The sequence below is a fragment of the Clarias gariepinus genome, chromosome 4 (assembly GCF_024256425.1).
Source record: "Clarias gariepinus isolate MV-2021 ecotype Netherlands chromosome 4, CGAR_prim_01v2, whole genome shotgun sequence".
NCBI lineage: Eukaryota > Metazoa > Chordata > Actinopteri > Siluriformes > Clariidae > Clarias > Clarias gariepinus.
In genome coordinates, this window is record NC_071103.1 from 15810115 (window position 1) to 15831673 (window position 21559).

General features: G+C 35.1%; 2 protein-coding genes across 2 annotated transcripts; one reads left to right on the top strand and one right to left on the bottom strand.

The window, feature by feature from the left end:
* The first annotated feature begins 1363 nt into the window (after positions 1–1363).
* macc1 (MET transcriptional regulator MACC1) lies at positions 1364–10625 on the top strand. The gene is made up of 5 exons (XM_053494968.1): positions 1364–1425; positions 5739–5869; positions 6809–8844; positions 8957–9145; positions 9918–10625. The coding sequence occupies exons 2-5, from the start codon at positions 5752–5754 to the stop codon at positions 10119–10121; spliced, it is 2547 nt and encodes an 848-aa protein (XP_053350943.1). The 5' UTR covers positions 1364–1425; positions 5739–5751; the 3' UTR covers positions 10122–10625.
* A 6184-nt stretch (positions 10626–16809) lies between these two features.
* Positions 16810–17599, bottom strand: LOC128520208 (hemoglobin subunit beta-like). Its single transcript, XM_053494328.1, has 3 exons — positions 17447–17599; positions 17120–17342; positions 16810–17015 (listed from the first exon to the last, which is right to left on the bottom strand). The coding sequence occupies exons 1-3, from the start codon at positions 17536–17538 to the stop codon at positions 16887–16889; spliced, it is 444 nt and encodes a 147-aa protein (XP_053350303.1). The 5' UTR covers positions 17539–17599; the 3' UTR covers positions 16810–16886.
* Positions 17600–21559: the final 3960 nt, after the last annotated feature.

Consider the following 21559-nt stretch of genomic DNA (forward strand, 5'->3'; position numbering starts at 1 on the left):
ACAAAAGATTTGAAATCCGTCTGTAATTTGTTGGTTCATTTGGGTCTAATTTAGGTTTAAATGCATTCATCTTTGCCCCAGGTGTTCTACAATCATTAGTTATACAAACTGTCGGTTCCAGCATGGTTAAATGTAGACCAATATGGTCCACCATACTGAGGGGAGAGAAGCTTCCTGCCAAAACCCACAAAATCAGTCACGGATGCATTTTTAGCAAGAAACACACTGACAACTTTAGGTTATCTTGAACTACACTTTGTCTACCTAATAATTTGCTTATAAGTCATTCCATATTGCCTCCATGATGTTTTATTTATGTCTAAGACGAGTTACAATAATGTTTTATTTATGTCTAAGACGAGTTAACTAGCTTCTTACATACAACTGAGTTCCTCTATAAGGCCTAATAAAGGGCACTATTTGGTGTGTTAAAACAATTGATTCTACATCCTAGTGTACTAGCTTTGCATTTAATTCTGGTAGTACAGCTGGTATTCTAAAGCTAAATAAGTTGTAATATACAATGAAGCATATGAGATTTACAGTGTTGTCCACCTGCCCCAGTCGCCAGCTCCACCAGACAGTTCATTTCATCAGTAAAGGAAGGAAATGTGTTAGCAAAGCAAAATAACCGATTAACAAAATAATAATCTGTTGATAACAAATAGCATTTGTAAAACTGTTGCATAAAAGCAATAGCACACTTGAAGTTGTGCTGTTGCCCTTATGCCTATGACCACATCACTCCCTCCCATGTGATATTGTGTTTTTGATGATAATGATGATGATTATTTGATCCCTATTTATATGTACACTGTCTGATCAATATATCTTTACTTTCTATCTCATCTCGATCCTTATAAGTAAGCTTATAAATTATATATATATATATATATATATATATATATATATATACAAGTGTACTATATTAATTATATGAACAAGTTCTCTTGTCCTATCAAAAACATGAAACTTTTTATATGTAAAACACGCAATCATCAAAGGAATTGCTAATCTCTTTACAGAAAACTTAATCAAACGCAAACGCTACCTATTGTTTTAGACTTGAAAAGGCTTATCATGATGTTGTGATCCCTGAATGAATACCAGTATATACGTAGCACGCTTTCACACGGATACCGAAACCACCTTAAGTTTCAGGTGTTGCAACACTTTTACTAGCGCATAAAGCAGAGAATTCTGGGTATCAGAGTCATAACCAGAGCCTGTTCTCATCAGCTAAGGCACGCTGACTGTTTTTTGAAGACTACATTTCCCACAATACATGTGGGTCCTATGCAAACGAAGCTTAGGACGCTTTTGAGCGACCAAGGTGTATGGCTGTTGACACTCCCAGTGTTTTAAAAAAAATATATTATTTATTTAAACGTCTCATGAACGTGGCAGCAGAAACTTCCGTTTTGGGTGAGCTGTATTTAATGTTTAATGTTTTACGGCGAAATTAATGTTGTGCTGTGATAAAAAAAAATGTTTGAAATGCGTTTTCTCGCTTAGGTGCTGCTGAAACAGTTAATGGGTAAATCACCGTGACAGTGAAAACGCGTTTCTCATAGCAGCTCCAGTGTGTTTTTATAGCAACACGCAACATATTAGTTTACAGCTGTTATTTTATATACAAATTGCGGGTTTTATTGGGCACCACATGTTCTGTGTTTTAACGAGTACTTTGCCACATAAGGACACGTCTATATTGTTCTAGTAGTAGTAGTACTACCACATGCTGTTAATGCATACTTAGGGTTAGCGTCGTAGTGTTTATTTCATAACCTAGGTAGAACTCTTTAAGTATGGAAGGAAGTCATTTCGTTTGGTGTGTGCGTGTGTCGAGTTGAATAGATGAGTTCTTTCCTACAAGAGCCCGGTGAGAGGAAGCAGTGTTTGTGTGTTTGCGATCCAGACAAGCCCAACCTGTTTTTGTGCAGTGGCACAGTAAGCCACATAATTACTGATTGACTTGTTGTGACAAACTAAACCCCACAGTGACGATTCCACACAACAAGGAATGCTCTTCCTCCTTCCAGCTGGTTTCACGGTGGCATTGCTGTAAACAGTGCACTGGGTCACACTGGGGTTATAGCTGTTTTTGCTCGGCTGACGCTGTGGTTATAGCTGTTTATCCCTGGCACTCCATGTTTGTAGATTTACTTTATTTTTATTTTATTTATTTTTTTTTTACAAAAAAATCGATTAATAGTATAGACTGTTTACATATGTGATACCTTAGGGATATACAAGTGTATATCATAAACAAATTCCCATTACTACACTATATGGACACATTTGACCAAATCTGTTAATCATTAAATAAAGTATTAGAAATATTAAATTCAGGTGTTTCAATCAGGCCCCTTATCCCCAGTGAAGGGCAAACTTAACGCTTTAGCATACCAAGACATCTTGGACAATGCTATACCTTCAACTTTGTGGCTCCAGTTTGGGGAAGCCCCTTTTCTATTCCAACATGACTGTGCCCCAGTGCACAAAACAAGAAATATAAAAACATAGTTTAAAGGACTCGGCGTGAAAGAAATTAACCGCACAAAGCCCTGAACTCAACCGCATTGAGCACGCACACACAGCGCTACGCACATAAACGGAAACACTTATTTCTCTGGATTTATTAATTTTTATATATATATTTATTAGGTTAATTTGTTTTATTTTTACTTTATATTTTGTATTAATTATTTTATGTATTTATTTTTTGGGCTGTGAAACAAATAATTTGAGTTTTCATTATTTCTTATGGAAAAATCTGTTTTGATTTACAAGTGTTTTGAAATGCGAGCCCGCTTTTATTTATTTAATTATGTTAATGAATTAATTATGCTTGTAATCCAAGGTCCCACTGGACTGTATATGTATTTGGATAACCAAATACTTTTGTCCTTATAGTGTATTTAATGTCTGGGGCATTAGTGGCTCAGTAGTTGGCTGCATGCCTGGGTTCGATTCCAAGCCAATAGGTTGCCCAGTGGCCAAATCTCAGCCACTGGATGCAGTGCCAGCCCATACACTTTCGTAAATAAAGGTACAGTACCTTTCAAGGTAAAAGAATTGGACCTTAATATAGAGAAACTAATTTGTAAAATCAAAACAGAAATCTTGTCCTTGAAGGTTCCACCACAGTGACAAGCCATTTGGTATGTTGATGGTGTCTAATGTGTTCCTTTGGGAACTATAAAAAAAAAAAAATAATAATAATAATTTTCCTATTGAATAAGACAATCAATTAATTTATTATTAACATATATGAAATATGTTTGAACACTGCCTTAGATTACAGTAAATATTCTGTAAAAATGCATCTTTTAGGTTTATAATAAACAAATATTTAAACTAAATAAAACCCTTTTATTAGCTGAAAAACCTTTCACAAAATACAGTCACACTAAAATGGTACAGTATATAAAATACAAGTTTCCATGTTCAAAATAACGTTTTACAAACTGTTCACAATACAATGTTAACTTTTAAATGAATTTTTACCCACTTTTTACAAAATACCATTGCATTTACCCAACATTCTTTTAGAGCAGAAGTAAAATAAAAAGCATCAAATAAGTAATAAGTGCACAAACCTGGTGACTATACATATTTGGAAAACTCTCAAACGACTGAAGCAACTTCGTAAATCACAGCTATTGCTACAGTATCCCCATTTAAAAGTTATTGTAGGCAGTAGATAGACAACGCTACATGCTTAATATACTTAGTATAATGGCCGTTAATTGTTTTAAAGGTGTGCAAATGTCTTACATAATTGGATGCAAAGCTTCTTACATAATTGGATGCAAAGCTAAATAAGCTCATTTAATAAATAATGAAATTATAGGGGTCAGCAGGTGTTTTGAGGCCTTGAAAAAGTTGTCCTGTAATTTTTTAGTTACTTTTAAACATGTACTGTAAATGACTAAAGTCTGATTACACTGTATTCAGCACAAATTGGGCTACAGTAATATGTCAGCAGCATGTATGTACAAGTTTATATTTTGGAGAAAATTATTGAAATTATTGTAAAACAACAAAAAATGAAGTCACTGGAATAAAGCCACAAACCGCATTCGTAACAGTTGTAACATAACGTTATATTTGTAATTCATAACATTTATAACACACAATATGTTAATTTACACTTTCTAAGATTCATCCACAGAAGACATATTTATGGCATTAATATGGCCCTACAGAAACACACATTCAGGGTAAAAAAGTGCAAACAGGTACAGTCCACGATGAAAAAAGGGTGTTGGTAAGAACCCAGTCTTACACCCCATACACAGTCATACATCTTATTGCCACTTTCGAAAAGCAGTTCTTGTTTAACTGATGCCACAAGTGAACATGGCATACCTGGTATTACCATACACTGCTTTACAATGCACACAGACTCTATGACCACCAGTGGCAACATTTCAGTCACCCGAGGTCAGTCTATGTGCTGGTTGTACGCAGTCACGGGTGCAGACAGATATTCATTGTGTGTTCATCCACTTTAAAAATATGAGAGATCCATCCTCACTCCAGACCCTAGTTGTGGTCCAGGAATCACAAGCCATCATAAGTCTGTGTTTTCATGGCAATGATGGCTGTCTGTATCTTTCCTGTTTGCTTTCATTTGCTTTCTCTTAAACAGGTGGCTGATCATTTTCACTATCACAACTGTTTAGAAAAAAAGCAACAACATGAGCATGATAACACAATATAATAAACAAATGTCTATTATTATAATCATCATTAATCACAATTGACCATGCATTAGGACAATACAAGCTTTTATAATGTCATACAACAAATGATACTTTTTTCATCTGAATATCACGAACATTTGTAAGCTACATAACTCAGTATTTTAGCCACCTGGAGCAAAAGTGTTTGTTGTAAGTAACATTATAGTAAGCAGTGTCATAAGCTAACCAAAAACTAAACCAACTACTGTAAACTAAAGCTATCTAAAACTGGGTGAAATACATTAGAACATTTTCACCACAACTGATTCTCACAACCATCTGTATTATCAACATCAGGCATTATCTTAGTCACCGTGAGCTAACATGGTTGTGATAAGCTCCATAAGGCAGTGTGTTAGCATGATTAACAGTGTTATTTACATGCTACCATAAACTATGTGTGACATTGAAAGACAATGTTTCATATAACCTGGCCAAAGCTAGCCAAAACGGGGAAAAATAAAATATCAGTTTTATATTATCAGAATAAGGATTATGTCTTTAAGTAAGACTTGTCCTGGGAATACTGTGTTGTGACCACAACATTAATAACCGCATAGCATTTGGACAAATTTAAGCCGGTTTTATTAATGTTAGTATACAGAAGAAGTATGATTATCTTTATTTACTCACTGTAACATAGCATAACTCTAAAACAATAAACATCCTGTCACATCTGGGACATGAACGATATCATTACCACACATTCTTAAGTCTCTTGGCCATACTTTATACAATTTTTCCCTGCCTTAGGTAATTGTGGTCACAAAATAGTATCTTGTTTCTCTGCCTTAGTAAGACATGGCCATGAAATATTTTTCCCCTAATGTCACCAGAGGAAACAATTCCGTACAATTCTAACATTTATTTTAAAGTATTTTTTCTGCACATTTTAAATTTTAGGGATTCAAATCAAAATGCCAAGAATGAAAAATGTATTTATCTTCAACCTAATGATTATTTTCAATTTTTTTTTTTTTTATCCAGTCAGATGTAAAAGATGGCAGCTGTAAGAGCAAAGTCAATCCGACAAACTGGGGGTCTGCTTCGAAGTCGCTCAGAAGGAACTCTGATTGATCTAGATGACAACATAACCATCAACAACAATAGCTTACATGGTAACCATAAACAGTTTGTTAATAGAACATGTAATGCAGTGTAAGCATTTATCTTGCTTGCAGTTTATTATTTATATTTGTCTGCTGTATACAAAAGCTGGTGGCCACCTTTTACAATTATTTTTAGAATGTTGAAGACATTGACATGACATTAGACCACTATTGAGGAAAAGTACAAAAATTAAATGCACACAAGTCATCCTGCGAACCCTTGATAACATTTATTTGACCAAATTTTTAGCTATATAAAAATAAATCTTAAGTCACCTACTGACATCCACCACAATTTGACCAGGATAATTACTGTAAATGCATGGGCTTAAGCATCTTCGGATTTTATTTTGCATTTTTTTTAACCAAGACAACCCTTTAGAATAGGAGGAATGGGGGCTTGATTTGCTGTATTAAAAACTGTGCTAAATAAACTTGGATATTGTCTGATCATATACATATACATATATATATATATATATATATATATATATATATATATATATATATATAGTGCCAGTTAGTCTTTGTTATACTTTAGGACATAATGTAGTATTTAGTTCTGTCACCTTGCATTCAGTAAGTCAAATGTTTTGTTATCTTAGTTTAAGACTCGTTGCCAAGATTTTTAAAGATTTCTGCGTGCTTTGTTAAACAGCTTTCAAAAGTGCTCAGCAGGTGCAAAACATTTACTAACCTTTTGAACTCCTATTTTATTTTTAATGTACACACTGATTTTTTTGTTGTGATACTGCTCACATAGATTTAAACAAATAAATTATACAAAATATCAGTCATATTATTTGGAGAGTGCTTTGATTGTTATTGTGTGCAAGAGCTGTGTAAACATTTAAATGTAAATGTAAATTTAAATGTAAATGTTTTACTTATAATTGGTTTCCTGTTATTTACCCAGAATAATTTACCTACAATCTTTTCTTCATCCAGGGAGTTACATGTCAACGCATTCGAAGTGGCCTGTTATACAGCCTGATGTGCAACCCCCAGGACAAACAACAAATCCCTTTTGGAACAAATTGTCCCAGTCAAATCCTTTCTTAGATGACATTGTGTGCAAAAAGACCACTGACTCAAATGTTCCCACAATGAAGGAGGAACCATCAGCTTTATTTGGTAACAGTATCGAAGACTGTACAAGCATATCCTCAGATGAACACAATTTTAGCCGTTTTCTGGAGCCTGAGAGAAACGGCATCAATCGATCAGGACGGTGGAGAAGTGCCTCGGACATTCTTGATAATATTGTAAAAAAAGAACCCAAAAAGGAGAACAGCTTTAGCTCTAATGGACCATTCTTGAAACCTGATTTTGACTGGCTTAAAAATGATATGGAGGCTTATAAAATGGCCTGGTTGAGTCACAGGCAGTTAACCAGGTCCTGTTTGAACCTTACCCTGATAAAACAAAGTCCTGGTTGGGCTCAAACCCAAGCTGCAGACACACACATTGTCTGTAAGATCGATCACAATGGAGGCACAATGAAGTTGCCCTACTCTAATATCAGTGCCCACATTCCCCAAGGTTATGTTGCTCCAGGTCAGATTCAGGAAATTGGTCTTAAAGCTAGCCTTGATCCACCACGTGGAATCAATAATAATTATGTAACATCTGTGAGTCCTCTTTTGGAAATCAGTTTCAGCAGTCCTATTACTCTGAAAGGCATCACGCTTGACATTAAAATGGCAGCTGAGGTAAAAAATGACCCTTTGAGCCAAGTCATGACGACATTTGTAGGTCTGGTGGCCCATAGGAAAGATGGACCTTATGAGAAGGTTAAGGACTGTTACATATATAAGGACATTTTACAAATGAAGATCCAGGACCTAAAGCCTCACATGTACATCACTGCTGCTGCAGAGGCCACAGTCATCCAGCCACCAGCAACCTCAATATGGGACTATTTAGACCGACCATTCACAGTTGCAGTATATGGTCCCAAGCATATTCATCCATCTTTCAAAGTAGTGCAAGTACTTTCTTGTTATGATAGTGTTCCACCAAGACTTCCTTTCTCTGATATCCAAAAAGGTAAAAGAAATTTGCCCCCTGTTGTTTTGCAACTTTGGGGAAAGCATGAGTTCAAGCCTCGTGATCTGAGTGATTTGCACCTTACAACGACTGTGACCGAATCAAATTTTGAAGTAAAATATGAGGACAAGAACAAAGAGGTAAAAATGGAGGAACTGAAAACAGGCAGAGTAATCCATTTGCCATTGGAACTATCACGAACAGGCAAGGGAGAAATGGGTCCGTTCCAGCTGGCCATCCAGGTGAAGGGCTCAAATTTCCTTTCATTAGCAGATTTTTGTGTTATTTCTCCTGATGCTGCTCCTCTGAGGACAGACAAACATGGATTTAAACATGCGGAGCGTCACAGGGAAATAACCCATTCTCAAGCTATTCCAGAAGAATCTGTCCCACAGTTTAGAAAGTTTCAAGATATGCCAGTGAACATTCAGTGGTATGGGGTAGCGGTGAAATCTCTTTTTAGGCAGCCAAGAGTGGAATATCTTCTAGAGTACTTCAAGGGTGAAACAATTGCTCTGCTCTCCAGAGAAACAGTTAAGTCTGTTGGACAATCAAAAGTAAAAGAATGGTATATTGGCTTTCTCAGGGGAAGTGTTGGTTTGGTACACTGCAAGAATGTGAAGGTCATATCCAAGGACCAAGTAATTGACTTTTCTGGGGTTAGACTTACAACACAAACCCTGCTGGACAACATGACTTTGCCGTTTAAAAAGCTCACGTACATGTACTCTGCCATTCAGACCCTTGTAACAGATCACATAACCTCTTGGAGAACTTTTGCTGCAGCTCTGGGTTATTCAGACCTCTCGATAGACAGTTTCTCTAGGCGGAAAGCTGACACAGAAGCAGATAAGGTAGCATGCGTACTTGAGAAGCTTAAGGAAGACTGCCACACAGAAAAAACTAGGCGGAAATTTCAACATGAACTTATAATTGTAAGTATCTTTAGTTACATAAATAGCTTTTGGTATTCAGTTAATTTAATTTTGGGAATTGAATGTCCTGAACATTTTCAGATGGCATTTTGTTTTTGTTTTTTCTTTACAGGGACTTTTTAAAATGGATGCCCAGGGACTTGTTGCCCATTTAATCCAGAACACAGTTATTCTGTCCACAGCTGTTGAGCTTGGGGTACGGTGGAGGGAATTGGCTGAAAAAATTGGAAAACTGTCAAATTCTCAGATTGCTGGTTATGAGGCACCACACAGAGGCAAAAGTGGAGAAGTCAGTACTCAGGTAAACAGACACAATAATAATGTATTTTAATATAAGTATTCAGAGCCTTGAATGTTTTCCCATCTTATATTGTTACAACCTGGAACTAAGATGGTATTACCTGGGGATATATGCCATACAACTCCACACAATAACCAATAAGTAAAATGTTAAAAAATGAGTTTGCATACATGTACACCTGCATTGCTATGAATGCCCTACTGTAAACTAGTTTTGATGAGACAATTGGCACAAAATTAGTTGAATGTGGTGCATCTCTGAACAATTACACATAAAATATCACATGGTCTCACTCTAAATGCCCCTGTTCCTTGGACACCCCAAAGATTTTTGGGGAGGATATCTATACAAGCGGCACAAAGAGCAATTTAAACAAGCTCACAGCATAATTCTAGAAAGAGATCAAACAGGGTGTTGTTATTGTTATTGAAAATTTAGAAGAGCACTATTAAACCTATAACTAATAATTGACTCTAAAAGAGCTGGAGAGATATGCTACACATATGAGAAAAGCTGTTATGTGACTGTCATATCCTAAAAGCATTCCAGAAACTCCAGTAATTGTTTGCACCTTTGAATATTAGGCATAACATGTTAAGGAAGTGCTAGCAATCAGAAGTACGTCTATTGCAGTTCCAGGTTGTGGCATTACAAAATGTGAAAAGTTCAAGGACAAACATTATATAGTTTTTTATTTATAGGTAATTTATGTATAAACAGGCATTAATTTTTCAGGCACTTCAGTTTAAAGTGTTTTTATATTTGTTTTTAGTCCATGTGGAAACCTGCATATGACTTCCTATACTCGTGGAGTATGCAGTATGGAGAGGGCTATAGGGACATGATTCAGGATCTACATCTGGCCCTGGACAAGATGAAGAGCCCAGTGACTAAACACTGGAGACATATCACTGGAGCACTCATTACAGTAAACTGCATGGAGATCTTGAGGGCCTCTGCCTTCAGAACAGCATAGTGAACATTATGTTGCAAGCTGTGGTGAGTTGATGACTATCATGCATTGTGTATATTTCTGTTTTTGTATAGCAGTGAAATGCCTTCTCTACTGATTGTAACTTAAAATGGCATAATATGTATGCTGTTGGAATGTATTCTTTTCTACTGTTGACATAGAAACTTCCCTCGGCCAACACAGTTATTCAAGTTATTATTATTATTATTATTATTATTATTATTCAAAGTGAATACACTGTAAAGTTTAAATATTTGTTAAACATCATATCCATAGTCATTATTATGTTAATATGCATTAAAATACCTTATCTTCGAAATAGAGAGAATCTTGATCTTGACGTTCTCTGTATCAGTGTCCTGCCACTTAAGAAAAGCCTGCTGTAACAATCAATGTAATTATTTTACAGCTGCACTTAAAAGATTTATTGTTAAATGTACAATTTTATCTTGTAACTATTATTGCTAAATTGGAATAATAAAACACATTTTAGCTGTTTTGTGTACAGTTGGTTGATTTTACCTACTTTTTATTTTAGTTTAAGTTACGTTGGCTATAAAGCATTTCATGGCTTAAATGTCCTTGTATCAAGAAAGTGCCCTTGCATGTTCAGTGTTTCATATTTGCATGGCAGGCCTGTCACTTTTTCCTCATTATTTTTTTTAATTGATTCTATATATAGAGTACAGAAGTGTGTAGTGACCTCAATATAACAATGGTTCATTTGCAGCAGAGGGACTGTGGAATTCTTCAGTGTACTAATGAATACAAATTCAAAGTTTCACCTGTGATTTAAATCTGTTTTGTCCTGAATGTTTATTTCTCCATGAAATTAATAATTCCTAATTAGTACATTCATGCACTGTCAGAAAATGGTAGCATACTATACAATACATACAAGCAATAAATAGGATAAGTTCACCATCAGTATTGCAACAGTTAGTGAGCTTCTTAAAATTTGATTTCTTTTTTATAAAGGGTACATGTTAAAAACCAGCAGCAAACAAAACCTTTTTTCTACATTTTTGTCAAACTCAGACACCATCATAGAACAAAGGGACACAACCTGGCTTTCTCAGACTTTCTAACCAGGGTTTCAGTTATATCTTAATTACTTTTGGACCCATGACCATGATACCAATATGACCAAATTTAACATCTCATTCAAGAAGATAGCCATTAAAATGGGGGTTAAAAAACAGTCTCATGTCATTATCCTTCCTTTATATCTTTTCTACCCTTCTGATAGGTGGCAGGCTTGGACTTGGACAAAACCTTTGGTGGCCAAATAGATGGCCTACCACTACAATCCAAAATCAGTCAGACACCACCCATATACAATTCTTTAAAAAAAAATAATAATAATATTGTGCAATTTTTAAAAAAAATTCAATCAATAAAGAAACTTGAATACACTGACCAGCCAAAACATTATGACCACCCACCTAAAATTGACTAAGTCTCCACTTTTGCCACCAAAACAGTGATGCGCTTTGTGTTCTGACAGCGTTTTGTGGGGACCAGCATTAAATTGGTAGCTTTAAAAGTGGTAGCTTCTGACAACTGCAGGCCAGGAACATCCAACAGGAGCTACAGTTTTGGAGTTGCGTTGACCCATCTCATCAATCACAAGTAGCTACAGTAACAAATGTATATATTGGGCAGGAAATTTGGCATATGTGCATTTTGTCCAGAGACTGCTTTTTTTTGTTTCCATACGATGGTTAAGCCAGCCGCTTTTCTAACATAATTGCTTTATCTGCACTGAAAATTCAACGGCACAGCTTTTACATATTTGGCATGAAAAGCGGAAAAAGACCCTTCACAACCTCCTACAGCACAGCAACTTAATTTTATTAAAAAATATATGATTTTGTCTATTATGTTTCCTGCTTACTTATAGGTCATTAATCCATATCCAATACATGATCATATGGAATTGAGTTACAATGGATAGTTTGAAATCCGATCCAATTCCAAAATTGGGCTGTCTGAACAAGGTCAAAGGAATAGACCAGCTTCTATTAGTACTACATAGAGAGCTTTAAAGATTTTCCTTGCACTGTTCCCGGGAAATTGAGGAGAATAAACCAACAGCTGTAATATTTGATTCACTAAAATATTTAATTCCATCAAGATTTGAGTACTATAAACATATTGCTAAATGTTTCACTGGTGCACTTTATTGACATTTAAGGTGTATTAAAATTTAAGGGAAAGTCTTACTTTCCATGTAAATCCTTAAATTATGGGTTACAAATCAGAAAGGAAGAGCTTTTTTGTAGTGCTATTGCTGTCCTCTATCCATGATATAATTGCTTTGTAATCAGCCTTATTATACTTGGAACCAGGAGGCCATTACTAAAGGCACAGGGCTAACCACTTGTTTTCAGGGCCTTGAGATTTTGCTATACCCACTAAGGCCCAGTGAGGGCAAAGCAGAGCAGCAAAAAAGTAGACTTTTTTTTAAAAGCACTGAGGCAGATTATATTAAGACTAATGGGATATGACCTCTCTTGCTGCTGCATTCTTGCAACCAGCTAAATCAACAGTCATGCAAAATCGGTTTACATAACAGTGAATAAGGGCTACAAAAAAATCAAATTTTTCAAAATAATTCTCTTTAACAGAAAGTTTGTGCCTCACAGTGTTAGGCGCACAGGCATTTTTCATGAATCATATTTCTTATTTGACATACTTTCTGATCATGTGTTGCAGGAGTAATAATATAGTATCAAATAAAAGTTTATTGCAGCAACATGGAGCCTGACCACAACAAACTAATAGATGGTTAAAGAGTTATGTGACCTAACAGTCATTACATTTACTAGCTATAAGGTTTATAAGTTCAGACCATATTGCAGTATACGTAGCAGTATGATTATTTTCTTTCTACATGTAGTGCAGCCGCACTTCTATGTGTATTTTTACCTATAAAACAGCTAAACGTATTTTGCCTTTTTACAGTTTAGTTGGGTGGTTGTTTACACTTTTAGTCAGGACATATTTGGCTGTAACTAAACCACAAAGACAAATGCAAAAGATATGTAAATACCTGGCTAATAGTCACCATTACTTTTCTATATAAATACTTTAAATTGTGTGTATGATGTAAAACATTTTAGTAGTGCTTCATCATTGAGATAATGAGTAATGAACATTGGCATGACAAACAGGAAATAACCTTGGTAAAGCCACTCAGCTCTGTACAGAACTACCAAAGAATTTATTTATAGTATACAATACACTGTTATGTACACAATTATTATCCATGTAAAAAATTTAATGGAATGCATGGGTGAGAATATTTTCTTAAACTGAAACAATCTTAGACATTATTTTCTCTGTGTTAACATTGTCAAGTAGTGTAATTTCTGTGTATAAGTACAATTTATTGAGTGACAGTGTTGTTTTAAGTGAGGTATAACTGCATAATTAAGCTGAATTATTCTTTGATATTGTTTTATTTATTTATTTATTTATTTATTTATTTATTTTTGCCACTGGGTAAAGGGTAAAAAAGAGACTTAATTTATTTATTTTTAAAAAAGGAAAACATGTGTAACTTGCTTTAAGAGGCATGCAGAACAATTGAAATCATGAATTTACCACACAGGCAAGAAATTTATGAGTGTGGATTGCACAAAAATACCACAAGAGTTTTGATAAGGGAGGACTTGGTGGTATAGTGCCTTAGAGGCCACTTGCACCTCCAGTTTTAGTGGTTAAAATCCACTGCATGGGTGCAGGATTTGTATGGTGGGTTCTCTCCAGGTTTCTTTCAGCAGTCCAATAACAGGCACTGCTGGCTGACTGCCATTTTCAATTTTGATATTCTGTTCCTTAGGATAGGCTGAAGGGCACTTGCATCAGTACACAGAACAAGCAGTAAGCATAATGGGTGGACTTGGAGTTTCTGGAGATTATGTTCGTCAGCCAGTGGTAGAAGACAGCATTATTCAAATGATCCACAGTAGTGATTGAGTATAATGCTATATCCCATGCATTTATGTACACCAGATATTGGCTGGGGGGAAAAGGTTGAAAGATAATAAATAATAAAGGTTGAAAGTAAATAAAGTTTTTTTTTTTTAAATAACGTTTTTCTGTATTGTATTTCACAATATTTCACACAAGAAAAAAACATCCCCTTGTGACATAAAAAAAATCCTTGTAAAAATGTTTTTAAAAAACTACATAATATTTACTTGTCCTGAAAGTAATTATTTCTGATCCATTGTAATGCCATGGGGCACGGTGGTGTAGTGCATGGTTAGAGTGCGTTGGCACCGTTTCAAGGGTGTGCTCCGCCTTGTGCCCTACGTCTCCTGGGATAGACTGCAGGCCCTCCGCGACCCTGAATACAGGATTAAAGCGGTATAAAGGATGAGTAAGTTGGTGTGACGTTATCTGTTGTATTCTGGAATTGAAGTGAAAGCGTGAAATTAAGGTGTGAGATCGTGTTTATTAGGTAGATTTTAATTGCACACTCATAAGCGCGTATTAAAATGTACAGAAACGGCGTCATCTGTTGGATTGTGAGATGAACTAATGATTTTTCAAGGTTTACATTTTTATGATATAAGGGCGATATAAGCGTTTTCCATTTAAATTTCCAGGAACATATCTTCTCTTCCCGTGGGCCGATTTCGGTGAAAAGAAAAACCCTATAGCCTACTGTATGTTACCTCATGTTGGAGCAAATACACCTGTGAAAACCCAATGAAAATTAATTCAGTCGTTTTTACATTGTGCATGAACAAACAACAGACAAAATTATATTTTATTTGGCAATATTTTAGTTGTGTTTGAATTGTAACACGTACAGTGTTACTACAGTCTTGCTATTAAGTAGTTATTTCATACATTTTAATTTTATATTATTAATTAACTTTACACTTTATGTTATACTGTATGTTTATCACATAATGCATTGTTCGTTTATTTTATAGTCGTCTTTTGATGCTATCCATCAGTGGCGGACTGGGACAATAATTCAGGCCGGGAATTTGACTCCACTCCCAGGCCACCTCTGCTGCTGCAGTCACCACCACCCTATTCATGTAATCTACTGGACTGATAAACTTGTAGGCTAACCCTATTATTGTAACAGGTAGACTACCAGATGCAATATAAATGAATAAAAAATAGCCCTTAACAACTCACTAGGAATACACCATTTATACTACCAAACCAATGACAAATAGAAAATTGGCTTTTTAAAAGAGATAATAAGAGACACATGTTTGAAATATTTACATTTTATGTATTTTCAGTGCTCAAAACTCTAGTATATCAAATGCATCAGAAACACAAACACAAATAAACTTAACAAAACCTATGACAGCGTAAGTAACAGATAACAATGTTTACTCAATTATGGCATTATGTGAAACAGACCAGTAAGAGTAAACAGTAAGTAATTAGCACTACTAGTACACCAGTAGGCGTTTGAATTGGGTGATACTTAATAAAACTTGATACTTAAAAAAAAAATCTAAATCCTTAGACTGTGGACAGGCAAAATAATCAAAAGAGATATAAAGGCTTTCACTGTCTCCTTAATCTTTCCCTGAATCCTTCTCTCTCTCACTCTGCACATCTAGTTGCTCTGCAATATGAAATAAGCGTGTTCAATAATCTGTACTTATAATTGTGCAGCCATCAGTTGTATGTCCCCAAAATCACAGTCCTACTACTGATCTTATAAATCATAAAAAGCACATGTTGTTTAAAAAGTATAGCCTGCTGCCTGCATGTTTAGTTTTGCTTATCTTTAACTTTACCTGAAGGTCCCTGCTCTGACTCACACGCTGAACTGTCCACCACCTCTAGCTCAACAGCAGGAGCATTTACAGCACTAGTGCTACTGCTGCTTCCTTCGTCACCTTTTCAGACGAAACGAGACTTGACACAGCACAGCAGCACTTACATATCGTTGCTCGTTTGTTGGTTTAGTTTTATCGATTGTGATGATCTAAGTGATTTGGATGAAAGTGTTCGTCTGCCAAATTATTATAAATATAATGTAGATGTAATCTTGACCGACCTGTTCCCTTACTGGCGAACATGGCTGGGATTTTGCAGCAGCTTGCTGCGTCTGCGACCAGGGCTTTTTTCCTTTTTTTTTTTTACGCTGACTCTCTGCTCCTCCTTTGCGTTTACGCTCCATTTTTTGAACGATTTAGTCAGATATTAGGCAGTGCGTCGCTGACGTTGGGTCATGTGATGTGGGAGTGTAATTTTCCCTCCTGATCTTCTAATCTTCCCCTCCCTTTCCATTGCCAGATTCGTAGATTGAGAGATCCGTTAATTAATTCGTAGTTATACACCAGCCTATCACATGCCAGGCTGATCGTCTGCACAGCGGCAGCCGGCAGGCCAGAACGACCGTCAGGCCATCGGGAAATGTCCCGGTGCTCCCGATGGCCAGTCCGCCCCTGCTATCCATGTTGGACTGAACTAGTCGTGAGTTTAGCGACACCTTAAAATAATTTGAACCAATCAATCTTTTGCATACATCATCCTTATTATCACAAGAAAATACTTGAGAAGCATAATTAATATAACCATGATTACTATACCCTAAATATAATATAAATACTGTAAAGAACATTCAGTAGTTTTATTAATAATAGTAGTAGTAGTATCCCTAAATTCACAACGAATGATCACAGGATTCACAAATATGTACTGTTTTTTTTTTTATTCAAAGACTTGTTTTGCCAAGTACATGGTCGTTTTAATAACTGAAAGTCATTTCAGCGTTTAGTGGTACTGCTTTCCGAGTGCAGAGACTACGACAGCCAGGAATTTCTGCAGAGCTGCCTGCACTTCAGCTGTGAAGCTGGCACCCATGACAGAGGCGATGACAACGGTGATGCAGTCAGCCAGCAGCTACGTGAGGAAAACAGAAACCCAGGTTAAGATATAAAACAAACGATTATATCAAGTCTTAAATATAAAAATGGCAATTGCCGGTAGTAATTTTTGCTAATTACCCTGAAATTATCGGGATCCACGTGTAGTTTCTCGGAGTGCAGCACACTCAGTTCGGTGAAAGTGCCCTTGATGTTGTCCATGTTCTTCACGGCTTTCTCCAGAGCGCCGACTACGACCAAGCCATGGGCAGCAACCTTGGGGTTTCCAGCGATGGCAGCGGCGTTGTACAAGTTTCCAAATTTACTGAAGTACCTCTGGGTCCATGGGTACACGACAAGACACCTGAGGAGCAAATTCAGAGGCAGGCGGTTTCATAGGCTGCTCGAAACATTTAATAATAAAAAGGTAAAAATTAGAAGAAAAAAAATGCCTTTGCAAAAATCTACCTTGTTAACGCCTGGTGACCGACTGATGCGACGTCGACCTTTGAAAAGATGTCGTGGATGGTAGAGCGCTCGAAATCTGTCCACGCAACCATGTTGCTGACTTGGGGTTTCTATATGTTCTGATGAACTAAGACTCCTGTACCGAAGCTCTATTTACTCAGCTTATATAGCCCTCTGTGGTTGACTGCTCCTCCCAAGACAAGGCAATAAACGTTTTAAGGGGTGGCTCTTGAAGTCTGGATGATTTTGATTAGATAGGAAGACTTATCTTTCAAAGAATGTTGTCATAGTATGTGATAAGAGGTCGTACCCAAAAGTAGCATTATAATTTATTGTAAAGAATAAATTATTAAGAAGTATAAATAAAATTTGGTTGAGGGAATGTGACAATATTATAAACGCGTACGTCATTAAATAAATCGTTTAAATAATAATTATAATGAATTTAATCACTACATATTTTTTACAGTTGCATATTTAAAATGAACTTTTTCAATTATTATTCAATTGTTTATGTAATTAGCTAGTTATTTCATGATGTATTTATTGCATGATTTATTCATTTTCTAAGGTATTTAATTTGTTCGCTAGTCTGACATCCACCACGAAATAATTAAATCTGTCGCCCATCAAAATCAGTGGGCAGGCTTTAATGGTGAAATATAACTGTAAATAAATCGCAAAACAAAAACAAAAAAAGCATTTAAATAGCACTAAACAAACTTGTAGAATTATTAAATAATCTGTACTAACATATGTAACGAATTAATAAATTGGTTAATTAATTAATTTGACTATTTATTTATTTATGTATTGTTGGTTTGGTCTCATTTCTCCCTCATAATAAGATAAACCTTATTTATTGTACATAAAATCTACCAAATGCATAAATTAACTATTAATTGTAAGGTGTTTTGTTCGTCGATTCATGCATCTGTTGTACTTATCTGTTCATAATGCCAAATATGTATTTTAAAGCCATTTTTAAAATAATAAAATTCAATCTGTACAAACTTCAACTAAGGTTTTTTTTTTTTGCTTTTTTTATATTTTGTAGTATTACATGTATGTAAAATATGTAGAATATACTGTAAAATGAGGAACACGGGGGTCACTAGCTAAGGCATATAACATTTCTCCTATTGGGACTTTTTATGATAGCGAATTACTCTTAATAACCAACATATCTTTATCTAGTCTGAATAAGTTCTCGTTACATAGAGGCCATTATCTTTTGTGTTCTATGTTTGTTCACAAATCTGTGCGTGCGTAAGTGTGTGCGTGTCTGTGTCTACGTGCGTGGGTGTGTACGCGTGTTTGTGTCCCATACCACCTCGTTTTTCTTTTGGCGTTCTATTCTATACATTTTTCAGGCAAAGTAACGTCCTAACGATGTTCGGCAATTTCTCGTCCCTGGTTAACTGAATTAATCCTAATGGTATATTTAATAGTTTCCAAATGGTATTTGTTTTATTTGCCACACAATGACAGATTGCTGTCTAGTTAATTAGTTATTAAGGCTTTATTTCATACCAGTCATATTATTTATACAATTATTGTAATAATAATTATAATTTATAATAAATATTTCTACCAAATTCTACCACAGATTACTGCAAATAACTTGGTGTACAGATTCAACAACAAGAGAAGTAAATTTTGTTAATAAAATATTAAGTCAGACGGAAAGTAAATACTGTACATAATCAAAAAAATGTCAGGTTTTTGTTAAACTGATTAAATAGAAATACATACATTTAAAAAGTAAAATAGAATTCACGACAGTTCTCAGTTCTATAATGCATTTGCAATAAATTCTAGTCGTGTAGACGCGGTTTATATTGTTAAAATAGAGATCATTATTAGATAAAATAATTACGACAAGTAAAAGTGGTAATAATAGGCAACATTATTATTCAACAAATTATTCAACAAAGTTATGTCAGAGATCCATAACATTATCTAAATTGAAGGCTTAAACATCATTTAAAGTTGGATTAATAAGTACTTAAACTTTTTTCTGTCCTTCTACACTCAAAAAATATACTGTATATAATGCCTCATCCAGATTATACATATTAATGTATCATCTATGTTTTTACAATAAATTAGGTACATATACGTTTTAACATAAATTAAAAACTTTATAAATTTATTATAAATGTATAATTCTTTTCAACGTACATATTCTGCCCTGAATTTAAACATGTTCATTCATTTTTTTCACTGTATCCTATTGATAAAACATTTCTAAAAATTAACAGAGCAAAATAAATTATAAATCTATATAAATTATGTCCTGGTAAAGAATAATAACAAAAATGTCATAAAACATATTCAATAATTGTGTAGTAGTAATTTCCACCTACTGTAACATATTAATTAATTTTTAGATTGATTTTATGGAACTAAGGGGCCCAAACTTGTTAGCACATAAGAGACGTCACAAAGTGAGGTCTGTCTACTTGTTCTGGTTCTACTGTTTTGTCCTGAATGTATCCTTATTTCATTGTAATCTTCTTCTTCTCCTTTTTTTTACTGTACTTCTTTTACTTTAAATTGAAGTCCATAATGTCATGGTTTACACTATTTACAGTATTTGGAAGTATTTAAGTGGTCTGCACAGAGCCAAAACTGATGCAGAGTGTAGCTGCTCATTTCTTAAACAATCATCTCAGAAGACATCTCCTGTGGTTGAAGAAAAGATGTTACTCTGTTTCAAAAGAATCAAATTATCATCCTGCCTCAAGCAAAGGAAACAACTAAGGATCCCTAAAACTGTAAAAACTGGGTTAAGAACTATCCAATGCATGGACAACTTGGAGAGACAGTGGTGAACCATCATCTTCCGGGAAAAAATGTGGTAAGAAAAAAATAAAAACATAAAAAAACCTTACTGTGTTTAAAAGGGAAAGTAGGAGCATGTTCACCTACTGTAAGGAATGCAGACTAATCAGCTGTATTGTATAACCTTAAGAAAACCACATATTAGTAAGGGTAATAAAAAAATAATAATTTAATAGGGATCATAGGGACTGTGAAGCTTTGGCAAAAGGTAATGTGGTCTGATGAGTCCTGTGGTCTGATGTTCCTTGTTTCAAAATTAATAAGTGGATGAAGTGATGCACCTAATCCAGTTATTAATTTTGCCTTATCATGCCTATAGGGCCAACAGTACAAGCCTGTAGCCTGTTGTGATCTGGGGTTCCTTCTGTTTGTCAGGTCTAGGTTCAGCAACATTATGTGCCTAAATGAGGTCAGCTGACTACCTGAACATACTCAATAACCAGCTTTTTCCATCAATGTATTTTTTTCTTCCCAATGGCACAGAAATATTCTAAGATGACAATGCTAAGATTCATTGGGTTCAAATTGTGAAAGAGTCATTCTCTGTCATTTGATGTCATTTTCACACATAAACTGGCCACCACAGAGTTCAGGACATAACCCCATTCAATATCTTTGGTATGTGCTGGAAAATACTTTACACAGTGGTTTGAGTCTCCTATCATCAATACAAGATCTTTAATCAACTTTGGATGTAAATCAATGTTGTGGGATTGTACGTATAACCATATCAAAAAGATGCCACAGTAAATGTGTGCCATAATCAATAAAAAAAGAGTGGTCCAATAAATAGTTAGTTTGAGCCTTTTCGCTCAGGCAGTGCAGATTATTTGGAGATGCAATAAGTATAAGGGTTTAATTGTAGTGGGAAATGGCTGACTCAAGCCATTCCTATTATTTGTATTAAATACCACTAAGTGCAATATATTTTTTAAGGAAAATGTTCAAAATAGGCAAAAGTTTTGAGAATAACACAAATATTAATTTTCATGAGGTCTCCTGCTTTATGCTTCATTGTTTTTAAATCTATTTGTTAGATGTTACTATAGTGTAGTACTGAAGAATTACAAACATTGCATTTCATAAGTGTCAAAGGCTTTTATTGACAATTACAATATAGGTTTATGGAAAGAATCAATATTTTCAGTGTCGACCCTTCTTTTTCAAGAGCTCTGCAATTCTTCCTGCCATGCTATCAATCAACTTGTGGGTGACATCCTGACTGATATCAGCCCATTCTTGCATGATCAATGTTTGGAATTTGTC